Source organism: Suncus etruscus, chromosome 3 (assembly GCF_024139225.1).
Source record: "Suncus etruscus isolate mSunEtr1 chromosome 3, mSunEtr1.pri.cur, whole genome shotgun sequence".
Taxonomy (NCBI): Eukaryota; Metazoa; Chordata; class Mammalia; order Eulipotyphla; family Soricidae; genus Suncus; species Suncus etruscus.
The window spans coordinates 91518061-91530880 of record NC_064850.1 but is presented as its reverse complement, the minus strand read 5'-3'; the positions used below and the strand labels follow the sequence as shown (position 1 = coordinate 91530880).

Genomic DNA, 12820 nt, shown 5'->3' with positions numbered 1-12820 from the left:
GGTGCAATGGCTAAAGCTTTGCAACCATGAGATCTTTTTTTTTTTTTTTTGGTTTTTGGGCCACACCCTGTGAGGCTCAGGGGTTACTCCTGGCTATGCGCTCAGAAGTTGCTCCTGGCTTCTTGGGGGACCATATGGGACGCCGGGGGATCGAACCGCGGTCCGTCCTAGGTTAGCGCAGGCAAGGCAGGCACCTTACCTCCAGCGCCACCGCCCGGCCCCCCGAGATCTTAAATAATATTCTTTTTTTTTCTTTCCTTTGTGGGCCACACCGGGTGGCACTCAGGGGTTACTCCTGGCTCTGCACTCAGGAATCACTCCAAGTTTGAGGGACTACATGGGATGCTGGGATTGAACCCCAATGGGCTGCATGCAAGGCAAATGCCCTACCTCCTGTGCTATCTCTCTGGCCCAAGGAGTAATTTCTGAACTCTGAGCCAGAAGTAACCCCTGAGCAACACCAGGTGTGGCCCAAAAATAACAAAGAAACAAAGAAAAACAAGTAATCTGTTTTATAGATAATACAACTGATCTTTGGGAATGTATGTGTGCTTTGGAGGCTTGGCAAGAAAATAGACATGCCTCATCTTTTATCTACACTTTTATTGATGACATTCAATCTGAGCAACACAGACATAGGATCATGAGGACTCTGATGCAGGGTCATTAAATTTAATTATTCAAATACCTGAAATGGTAATTGGCAAAAATGAAAGTAATGCATTCTCTTCCTCAAGTTTTCTTGGAAGTCAAAGACCTAAAAGACTGAAAACTACCAAACATCTAACAAGGGTCTGTGAGTTGGCCAAAACAGCAGAAAGATGTTCATGAACCAAACTGAGTAGAAAAAGAGACTCACAGTGGAGATCCACTGGTAGTGCACCTGCCAGTCAAAAGGAGAAACAAGTATTGAAGTAACAAACCACAGTTTGTAACAAACAGGATTTCCAGGGCACATGTCTCCAAGGAACATTTGTGTTCCTTCCACAGCAAGGAAAGAACACCCAGATCCACACTTCCCAACAGCTCCCTAGGGTGTTGAGTTATGAAGCGGGCAACGAGGGGATTCAATCCTCAGTCCCTCTCATAGCTATTGGCTGGGCAGCTTACACCGATCAGTGTAGCTAAGTCCCAGTCATGCTGGAAAGGGCTCAGTGGGGAAAGAAAGTGAGAAAATAAGGGACAAGTATCCCTTCAAAACCTCTGGGACCACTGAACTGTTAGGAGGAGGCAGCTTGACTGGGCCTGTGTGGTTTGTCCCTGCTCCAGAAGTGGTTTCCACAGCTTCACCCAAAGCAGCCTTGGCATAGGCACCAATAACCAAGAAAGCAGACATGCCTCATCTTTTTTCTGCAGAGTGCCAAGGATGCTGCTTATTTGAGAAGACGTAGGAATGCCTAACCCCTGTGAACAAAAAGCCCTTGACTTAGAGTGACTTGTCTCTGGGAGATCTGTAGCTGTCTTTCTGAAAAAATCTGAGGCAAAAGAAAACAAATTTATTGAATGCCTACCATTATGTCTGGCCCAGAGATGACTTTTCATCTATAATACTTCTTAAAGACTCCCAACAACCCCATGAGGTAGGAGAATCCCCATTTATGTCAGATGAGGAATAGGAGGCTCAGAAAGGTTAGGTAGTTTGACCAATGTCCCACACAGCTGGGACACAGTCTGAGTCAAATCTTCCCCGTTGTCTCCCTGCCACTGCCTCAGGAGGAGCAAGCAGCAGGTGTGATTCCACTCGAGGCCTGAGCACCAATATGTGGCCCCAGGACAAAGAGCCTGGACCATCTACAGACCTCCCCCTCCATCAAGGCTACAATCCGCTGGAGAGAAGATACAATAGAAAAATAAATAGACCGACAAAGTCCCAGAATGAGGATGGATTGCATCCATGCTGCAACTCACTGCTGTGACAGGAGGGAAGCCAGAACGAAGGCTCTGCACTGGGTGGGCTAAACTGACCCATTTTTCGTTGCACTGAATTGAGAACAACACCTCTAGGGCTGGTAGCAGCAGCGACAATAATCACCACCATCCTCCATCTGTTCCTTTTATCGGTGTTTGTGATCCAGGAGCGACTCGAAATTGGGGGAACATACAATTTTGTGCTTCACATGTCCCAGAACTGTCATCTCACCCGTCCTACTGTCTCCAAGACCCACAGACACCAGCTCCTGCCAAGTAACAAAAAACAGTGATAAGCATCGAAACCACAATGCCAATTAGCTAATTGGTAACCCTGAGAGCCCTTCTCCCCTAAAGGAACTGAACCCACCTGGCCCCTGGACACTCACCTGCAGGAAAGAGCAGGCAGTCCCCATGGTCACATCCAGAGTCACCTTGCCCAGAAGGAGCTGTACCTTTCCTGACTTTCGGATTAACAGTTTACCAACCTGACCCTCTGTCAGGTCAGCCAAGGTACATGTATTCTCTGCCAGTCTGGCTTCCTGTGGAATCAGGGAATGCAGACATGGTAACAGTTCTTTCCACCAGCCTTCAGGAATGACCCTTTCCCAATGTCAGGCATCAGCAGCAAATGTTAAAAAATGTTCCTCCAAAAGGGCTTTTCATAGGGCTTAAAAAAAATTAATCTGGGGCCGGGCGGTGGCGCAAGAGGTAAGGTGCCTGCCTTGCCTGCGCTAGCCTTGGATGGACCACAGTTCGATCCCCCGGCGTCCCATATGGTCCCCCAAGCCAGGAGCAACTTCTGAGCGCATAGCCAGGAGTAACCCCTGAGCGTTACCGGGTGTGGCCCAAAAACAAAAAAAAAAAAAAAATTAATCTGAGGGCCAGAGTGATAGCAAGGCGGGTAGGATATTTGCCTTGCATGCAGCTGGCCAGGTTCAATCCCTGACATCGCATATGGTCCCTGAGCCTGCCAGGAGTAACCTGAGTATGGCCAGGTGTGGCCCCAAAACAAAACAAAGATAAATAATAAATCTGGGCTGATGTGATAGTACAGGAGAGGACACTTGCCTTGCATGTGACTGACCTAGAATTCAATCCTGGCAACCAGTATCCAGTATCGTCCCCCTGCACCCCACCAGTTCTCCCTGAGCTTAGAATTAGGAATAATCCCTAAATACCTTTAGGTGTGACCCAAAAGCAACATGTGCAACATGTTCAACAAATGGGCAAAATGACCCAACTGCTGACAATGCTACACAACAGTCTATATGCTCATTTGTTTTTGTTCAACATTTTTCAGTATAAACCACACAAGCGGGACTGGAGAGACAGAACAGTATTAGGGTATTTGCTGTGCAAGCAGCCGACACAGGACGAACCTGGTTTGATCATTGGCATTCCATATGATCCCCAGAGCCTACCAGGAGTGATTTCTGAGCACAGAGCTAGGAGTAACCCAAGCACTGCCAGGTATGGCCCAAAAACAACAAACAAAAAAAAGACAACAACAAAACCCACCACACATGCAAGGCTGAAGAATAAAGCCCATATCCCTGGAGGGTAAAGAGAACAAATGGATCTAATTCTCCAACTTCAGCTGAGTGGCACCATGGATTCCCCTCTCATGTCATGACTGTTTCGTTGGTTCATTGCACTTTTCAGAACTCAATCCTTAACATACCCGGTCTTTTTCCTGCTTTATAACCACCATCTGTCCTTCTTCACTCTGCACCTCAGTCTTTATAGGCTTGATGTCTTGAGTGGGTGGCTGGCCAGGGAGCGTGTCGGGTAGCTGCAGGAATAACAGCTCTTCCTCTTGGGTGAGGCTCAGGTCCCTGAGTAGGTCAGCCACAGATATGTCCTTCGGGAGACTAGGGGTCTTTCTGGCTCTCCTGGGAGGAGCCTTCATCTTGGTGTCTTCCTCTTCATCTCGTGGCTCCTCTTTCACTGGGATAAATGAAAATGTCTTCAAATGGTCACCCTTTATGCCACCTCATGGCACCATCCCTTTGTCCTATTTTTCCCTCCAGGCTATCAGGCAGCTAGAAGCAGATATTGGTTAGGTGAGGAACATAGGAGCTGTGGACTATCTTTTACAAAGCGCTAGTCAAGACCTGAGCATCTTTGTCAGCGCTTGACCCCTCTGAGAGTGGACTTTTACCATCTCGGTACCTTACAACTTAAATGGAAGAGGTCTGCTCATGTGTAGAAGTCTGGGAGGCTTATTCCTGCAGTGAACAAGTTCCTAGGAGCCACCATGGAAAAGGAGCCAAGAAGGTTGCAGCCCTCACATACCTTTCACAGCAGGCATGTCGACCTCCATCTCCTCTTCTTTAGGACCACCCAGCCAAGGTTTCATGTCAGGCTCTTCATTTTCTTCCTTAAAAAGCCACCCTGAGTGGGCCAGAGGAAGTTGTACAGGCATGTTCCGAGTGTCATTCCTCAGCCCAGGGTCATCAATGAACTGCAAAAGAGTGTGAGAAGTTGGTCTGGAGGCCTGTCCAGCATACATAAGAACTTGAACTCCAGTCTAGCTTAGACCTTTTCTAAGGAAGTTCTGGAACTCACCTGGATTCCAGAATATTAATGACTTCTCCCCCCCACCCCCGAAAATCCTTTCCAACAGCCACAAAGAAGCTCCCCCCAGCTACCTACATCATCCTTCTCCAGCATACGTAGGATCTGTTTTGTTTCTTCATCTGTCTCTCTCTTCTCTTTTTTGATATTGATGATATGAGACGGTCCCATGTCCGACATATCCACTGTCTTTTCCCAGTTCCCTGTGGAAAATCACCCAGTTCACAGGGTAAGGAAGAGGAAAACTAAATGCACAGCAAGGGAGGGACTGCACCCTCTTCTGGAGTAGTTTAGCAAAAATCCACTGATTGCCGCCTCCCAGATCTCCTAAACTTTGTACCCCTTTTCTTCATCATTTCAGCAGGGCCCTGTTCAAAGATTGAATGGGACTGGATCACTTCTGGACGCCCTCGGCCGCGCCCATGGCCCTCTCTCTGCCGATCTCTGTCTCTTTCTCGCTTCTCCTTCTTGACAGTTACTTCTTCCTTGGGCCTGGAAAAGAAAACTGATTCAGGAAAACTACTGCACCAGAGAAAACAGTTTTCATTCTCTTACACAGGGACATTACCCAAAGAGATTGAGACAATTCTCAATCCACCTGAGAAATGAGTTTATGAGCCAATAATTATATCTCAAGAGGCAAGCAGTTTTTTTAGCTTGCTTTACTTTACCTTCTTGGATGAAAAGTGATAAGAACTAGAATCCAAAAGTAGGTCCAGAGTAATAATACAGCATCTAGGGCACTTGCCTTGCACACAGCCTATCCAGATTCAATCCCTAGTACCTCATATGATCACTCGAGACCCACTAGGAATGATCCCTGAGCACAGAGTCAGGAGTAAGCTCTGATCATGGCTAGGTCTGACCCCCATCTCCCCCTCCCCCAAAAAAGAACTATTAAAAAGAATTTAAACGGTGAATTATAGTGGCTCTAAATATATATATATATAATATATATGTACATATATTATATATATATAATTTTGTACAGATTGAAAGCAGGGTGTTTAGAAAGAGCTTAAGGGAAAATTTGCCATTTTTGCTTAATTACTGACTTCCAACTGTCTATAAAAAAAAAAAAAAATCACTCCATCCATTCCATTGCAAACAAGTCACAATTTCTAGGGATGGACTCCCAGGCATCATTTCACTTGTATGTTAAAATCACCTAGGTGCTAATGCTGAAAAATTACCAGTGAAACTAAATATACATTTAAATTTCCTTTATTTCCTTTTTGTTTTTGTTGTTTTGGGGCTATACCCAGCAGCACTCAGGGGTTACTCCTGGCTCTACACTCAGAAATCACTCCTGGGGATATCGGGAAACAAACCCAGGTCCATCTCGCATTGGCTCCGCAAGGCAAATGCTCTACCACTGTGCTATCACTCAGGCCCATACATTTAAATTTCTGAACCACATACCTAGTTATTTCTCCAAAAGTTCCAATTTAAGAGCAAGCATAAAAGGCACAGATTTCAGAGGGCCTAGTTACTTACTCTTCTTTGATTTTCCGACTTATGATATTTGGGGTGAAGGTTTTCTGAAAGTAAAATACAAAAGACAGTGATTTGGTAAATTCTGACCCAAAGGCAAAAAAAAAAAAAAACAAAAAAAAACAGCCTCTCTTCCACCAAATGTATATTCTGTGAACCATGATCACCTTGGCTCTCTTCTACACATCCCAGAAAATTTAATGCTAGGCAGCAGGGAGGGATCCCTCAAAGAAGGGGCACCCGCCACCACTTTAGAAGTCAGTCGCTTCCTCTAAAGGGAGAGCTTTGAGGACTTCTCACAGCTTGTCATTTAAGTGTAGATCCACTACACTCCAAAGATAAAACTTCAAGGTAAGACACAAAAGTGTGTCCTCAGAGTACCAGCAGAATTTCTCAAGGCAAAAATTCTTTAAAAACCATATGCTGGGGCCGGGCGGTGGCGCTAAAGGTAAGGTGCCTGCCTTGCCTGCGCTATCCTTGGACGGACCGCGGTTCGATCCCCCGGTGTCCCATATGGTCCCCCAAGCCAGGAGCAACTTCTGAGCGCATAGCCAGGAGTAACCCCTGAGCGTTACCGGGTGTGGCCCAAAAACCAAAAAAAAAAAAAAAAAACAAAAAAAAAAACCATATGCTTTAAGGGGCCAGAGAGATAGCATGGAGGTAAGGCTTTTGCCTTTCATGCAGAAAGTCATTGGTTCGAATCCCGGAGTCCCATATGGTCCCCCGTGCCTTTCAGGAGCAATTTCTGAACATGGTGCCAAGAATAGCCCCTGAGCACTGCCGGGTGTGACCCAAAAACAAAAACAAAAACAAAAACAAACAAACAAAAAAAAAAACCGGGCCCGGAGAGATAGCACAGCGGCGTTTGCCTTGCAAGCAGCTGATCCAGGACCAAAGGTTGTTGGTTTGAATCCCGGTGTCCCATATGGTCCCCCGTGCCTGCCAGGAGCTATTTCTGAGCAGACAGCCAGGAGTAAACCCTGAGCAACGCCGGGTGTGGCCCAAAAGCAAAGACAAACAAACAAAAAGTCAGAATTTTGGGCCGGGCGGTGGCGCTAAAGGTAAGGTGCCTGCCTTGCCTGCGCTAGCATTGGACGGACCACGGTTCGATCCCCCGGTGTCCCATATGGTCCCCCAAGCCAGGAGCAACTTCTGAGCGCATAGCCAGGAGTAACCCCTGAGCGTTACCGAGTGTGGCCCAAAAACCAAAAAAAAACAACAACCATATGCTTTATGATCCTGTCACCCTTGTTTTCTTAGTGGTAGACACAGAAGGTGGGAATTTGAGTCTCTAATGCCATTCGGGCTTAAGAACGCTCTCAAAGTGCAAGCAGAGATGCTTAAAGGGTAGGCACACGCACAGTAAATTGACTCAGCTTTTGAATTAGAATCACACTTTATCTCTACCTCCCCCAACCTTTGAATATCTTAGATCAGGAACACACACAGACACACAGATACACATACACACACAAACACTCATTCATCCACTCAATCCCTCACTCACACACACTCATTCATTCACTCAATTCCTCACTCACACACACTCATTCATTCACTCAATCCCTCACTCACAAACACCCCAGCTTTTGAATATCTTGGATTAGGGACCCTTTGGCCTTGAATTAGAAACACACACACACACACACACACACACTCACTCACTCACTCACTCACTCACTCACTCACTCACTCACACTGTCTCTGTCTCTCAGTCGCTCACTCTAAAACACCCCAGCTGTTGAATGTCTTAGATTTGGGACCCTCTGGCCTTGAATTAGAAATACACACACACACTCTCACACTCACTCACTCACTCACTCTGACCCTCTGGTCTTAAATTAGAAACACACACACACATACACGCACACACGCACGCACACACTCAGTCACTCACTCTAAAACACCCCAGCTTTTGGACACACACACACACACACACACACACACACACACACACACACACACACACACAGAGTCACTCACTCTAAAACACCCCAGCTTTTGAATGTCTAGGATTAGGGACCCTCTGGCCACCAGTCATCTGTGAGCACCATCTACGCATCATCTGACAGCCAGGGCCAGAGCTCAGAGGAGGTGTGCGGCCAAGACGCCAGGGGCAGACACAAACACAACCACAACAGTCACTAGTCCCTGCGTTCACACGACAAGAACCCCAGGAGCTGGAATTGAGGCTGCTCTGTGCTTGATGGGCCAAGTGCCCGGAAGTACCTTCTTGACGCCCCCGAGGGTGAGGTCCCGGGAGCGGATCGAGGGAAGGCGGCCGGGAGTGAGTGGGGGCGCGGGCCTTCGCCCGACGAAGCCCCGGGCACCGGTGAGGAGGGGCCGGGGTCCTCCTGGAGCGCTGGGCTCGCCGGAGGCGTTTCCTTCCGACATTTTGCCTAGGAGAGGAGGAGGAGGAAAGGGGTTAGAATGCAAGCGGCCGAGGGGCCGACACGCAGACCCCCGGGCACCCGACCTGCCCCTCCCGCCGCGCAGCCCCCCCCTCCCTCCGGGCCCTACGCGGGAAGGAATGCACGTCGGCTCAGCTCAGCCCACCTCGCTCTGTAATCCACACCACACGCACCCACCGCCTTCACCCGCCGCCAGCCCCGCGTCCAGGCTCCTGGCGGAAGTGCGCGTGGCAGGGCCCGGGCGCCGCCATCTTGACTCGGGGCGGATGTGACGTCGGTGGGCGTGGCCTGGTCACAGTATTTATTCGGCGGCGCCGCGCTGCCCTCCGCCTTCTCTTCCCGGTTCTTCCCGGAGTCGGGAAAAGCTGGGTTGAGAGGGCGAAAAAGGAAGCGGGGACCGGTCTGGTTTGCCTGACGCCTGGGTGCTGCGGGAGCTGGCATTTGGGTCCTACTTAGCTCGAAGCAAGGGGTTTTGATTCGCGTCGAGGCACTGTGGCAGCCTCCAGAGGTCACACCTTTCGCCTCGCCCGAGCCTCTGGGAGCAGTTGTTGGGGTCGCGGTTCTGGAATGGACCAGAGGGCGAGGGCAGAGAGCTTAGTTAGATCCCCCCCCCAGTTTCGAAGCCGAGAAGCTAGAGCAAGGGCTAGGGCTGGGCCTCGGCTGCATGTGTGATGCTGGCCTTGGCGTGGTCAGCGCGCCCGCGCCCTCAGCCTTCCACGCTGGTCCTTTCCCTGGATTCCTGGGATGGACCTGGGATGCAGCGCGGGAGCTGCGCCGGGGCCGCTGCAAGTGAACGGATTGGATGCTTTGTGGCCTTCCTCCCTCCACCCTGGGTTCGTGACTGTGATCTCTGTGTGCACTTGCAGTCGAAGCCTAGAACCTGAAAAACCAAGTTTGCTCAACCGGGAGGGACGAATGTAAAGAACATTCATGGGACGCCAGCGTTGGTCATTTCAGATGCATACAGACGCATGCATCCCAGCCCTCATCACCTGGGTAGAAGGATATTTTCTTGTTATATGTTTTCTATGTGTGTTTATGCGAACTCTTGTCTATTTGCTTATAGGCAAGTAGCTCCTGTGCCTGGGGAAAGATTCAAAATATACTATCTATATAGTACCCACAGAATACTATTAAAATTTTTATACTGTTCCCATCCTTTTCACAGAGCTGTCATATTGTACCACCAGCATGAATCTAACTATACTTTATAATTGTTTGATCAAACTACTATATGGTTCTCAGGTGGCTGTTTCATGGTTTGCCTGTCTTCCAGTTTAGACACTTAGTTATTTGCTTTATTGTAAAAAAAATTCTAGTGACTATAGGGCATGTACACTGCTAACACTTTAACTTCTTTTGCATTGTATCCCTAGAAGAGATTTTTTTTCCAGACCTGTTAAAATAGCTAGAAGACGGACCGGAGCAGTGCTGCTTTAGTTGGCCCGCGCTAGCCTAGGATGGATCGCGGTTCCATCCCTCGGCGTCCCATATGGTCCCGCAAGCCAGGAACGATTTCTGAGCGCATAGCCAGGAGTAACCCCTGAGCGTCACCGGGTGTGGCCCCAAAACCAAAAAAACTAGAAGATGTACAGGTTAAAAAAAGTGAAAAATTGGGGTTGAAGAATTGGTTTATGGTGCCCCGAGTCTGCCAAGAGCAACTTCTGAGCGTAGAGCCAGGAGTAACCCCTGACCGCTGCCGGGTGTGACGCCCACCCAAAAAAAAAGTGAAAATTTGAGGTTTTTGTATGAACATATGCAATTATTGTAAGAAATAATGCAAAGATTTTTAAGTAACCTTTACTCAGCTACCTCCAATAGTAACATCTCACAAAATGGAGTATAATATTGCTACCAGAATACTGAAATTGATGGAGTCAAGATTCAAGACATTTCTATCATTAAAGGGTCTCTCTGGATTTGGGTCTGTCTGGACCTTCCATCCACCCACCGACCCCAAGCAACCATTAATCTATTCTCTATTTCTGTAATTTTGATATTTCACACATGCCTGAAGGAGATCTCAGAGACTGCTCTTTGGGATCCCTGGCTTCACAGTAAAGTGAGTGATCTCTCATGCACCATAACCTAGAGTGTAAACTCTACACTTAAGTTAGTATGACCTGCACATATATATATATATATATATATATATAGCAACAACAATAGCAGAATGGGAAAAATTGTTTCAATTTTTTTTGTTTGTTTTTGGGTCACACCCGGTGATGCTCAGGAGTTACTCCTGGACATGTGCTCAGAAATCACTCTTGGTTAGGTGAACCATATAGGATGCCAGGAATTGAACCAAGTCCGTCCTGGATCGGCAGCGTGCAAGGCAAAAATGCCCTATTGCTGTGCTATTGCTCCAGCCCCCATTTATTTATTTATTTATTTATTTATTTATTTATTTATTTATTTATTGCCCGTTTAATACTCTTTTAATATATTAATGCTACCTATTGGTTTATGGCCAGACTTTTTGTTTGTTTGTTTGTTTTTTGGGCCACACCTGGCAGTGCTCAGGGGTTACTCCTGGCTGTCTGCTCAGAAATAGCTTCTGGCAGGCATATGGGACAGCGGGATTTGAACCAACCACCTTTGGTCCTGGATTGGCTGTTTGCAAGGCAAACACTGCTGTGCTATCTCTCCGGGCCCGTTATGGCTAGACTTTTTAAAACTTATTTTCTCCTTAGTGACTTTAATAAACAAAGTTGACCAAAGGAAAGTCCTTCCTGCCCTTATAGAGCTGTGCAATACAGGGTCCAAGATTCTGTCTGGAGCACTGGATGAAAATGCTGATTTCACTCTCTGAACTCTTAGATCATTGGGCTTACAGCAACACCTTTGTTTGTTTTGGTTGTTGTTTTGTTAAAGATATTTTAGTGGCACAATTGGAAAAAATGTAAATCCCTAAGAATAAAATTTAATGTATCCATTGAAGTTGCTTTTTTTTTTTTTTTTTTTTGTTTTTTGGGCCGCACCCGGTGTTGCTCAGGGGTTACTCCTGGCTGTCTGCTCAGAAATAGCTCCTGGCAGGCATGGGGGAACATATGGGACACCGGGATTCGAACCAACCACCTTTGGTCCTGGATCGGCTGCTTGCAAGGCAAACGCCACTGTGCTATCTCTCCGGGCCCTGAAGTTGCTTTTTTTATTTGTTCCTATAATCTGCTTTTGGGGGGGGGAGGGGGCCACAGCTGGCAGTGCTCAGGGGTTATTCCTGCACTCAGGAATCTCTCCCAGGCTGCAGTTCTAAGAGGACTTCTTCCACTTTTCATTTCACTCACATTTCCTCCTTCATTCTTTTCAACTTCTTTCTCAATTTCTTTAGACCTTTCAACATTTCAATATTACATCATCTGTTGCTCCAGCTCACTGGCTTTTAAATATAAAACTAGATGGAGCAATAATACAGCACTTACCTTGCATGTGGCTAACCTGGGTTCAATGCCAGGCATCCTATATTGTCTCCCACTCACTTCTAGGGGGTAATTCCTGAGTAATTCCAGGAACGTTCCTGGGTGTGGCCAAAAAAAAAAAAACCCCAAAAAATTTAAACCAGCATTTTTTTAATCTTAAAATCTTTAACACAGTCTAAAGGTTATACAATTTCTATATTATGTATCATATATTTACCATATTATGTTATATACAATCATATTTAGTTCAATGCATCTTCAAAAATGTTCACATTATAAAAATTTATTTAATTGTTTTTGTTTGAGGCCACACTTGGCAGTGCTCAAGACTTACTCCTGGTTCAGCATTCAGATATCACTCCTGACAGAACTTGAGGGACCAAAGGGATGCCAGGTCGGTCAGGTGCAAGGCAAGCACCCTCTAGTTCTAACTTCTTTATACTTTTAAGTAAGTTCAAAATAGGTGCCCAATGAGGGCTAGAGGATCTCTAAACATGATTTCAGGATTATGTAAGTACCAAGCAGCCTGTCCAGTTGTTATCGGAACCTAGGGCTCCAAAACGAGGATCTGGTGAGAGCAGGTCTGGAAGCAAACATTGACATAGTAAATAATTCATACAGGGAAGAGGTACAAGAATGAGTTCAGGAAATCCAGCACTTAAGCAAGGAATTCAACCACCCAAGCTTTCTGCTTCTAAGAAGGAACATAACTCAGTGAAAGAAGACCTAAGAATGAGCCTCTGCCCTCCTCAGACCCCTCTTTTTTTAGTCAAGAATCAGGGCTGGAGAGGAATACGAAATAGGGAATAATCCAATATCCCATCACCAGATCACACCCTAGGGTGGAGTGCAAATATTGATTAGGGTAGGACCAGTAAACCAATATCCAGTAAATGGTCATTGCTCACTCCTGTATTATCAACCCATATAAACGAACAAGTGGTTTAAATTTTTCCTTTGGTTTTGGTCCACACCCACCAGTGCTCTTGTTACTTCTGGCTCTGCACT

The 12820-nt window shown here is 46.8% G+C and overlaps 1 protein-coding gene across 1 annotated transcript; it reads right to left on the bottom strand.

The window, feature by feature from the left end:
• Positions 1-588: 588 nt before the first annotated feature.
• POLR3D (RNA polymerase III subunit D) lies at positions 589-8412 on the bottom strand. Its single transcript, XM_049769471.1, has 8 exons — positions 8212-8412; positions 5986-6029; positions 4829-4980; positions 4567-4691; positions 4207-4375; positions 3593-3858; positions 2298-2450; positions 589-2177 (listed from the first exon to the last, which is right to left on the bottom strand). Exons 1-8 carry the CDS (start codon positions 8374-8376, stop codon positions 2055-2057), a joined length of 1197 nt encoding a protein of 398 aa, XP_049625428.1. The 5' UTR covers positions 8377-8412; the 3' UTR covers positions 589-2054.
• Positions 8413-12820: the final 4408 nt, after the last annotated feature.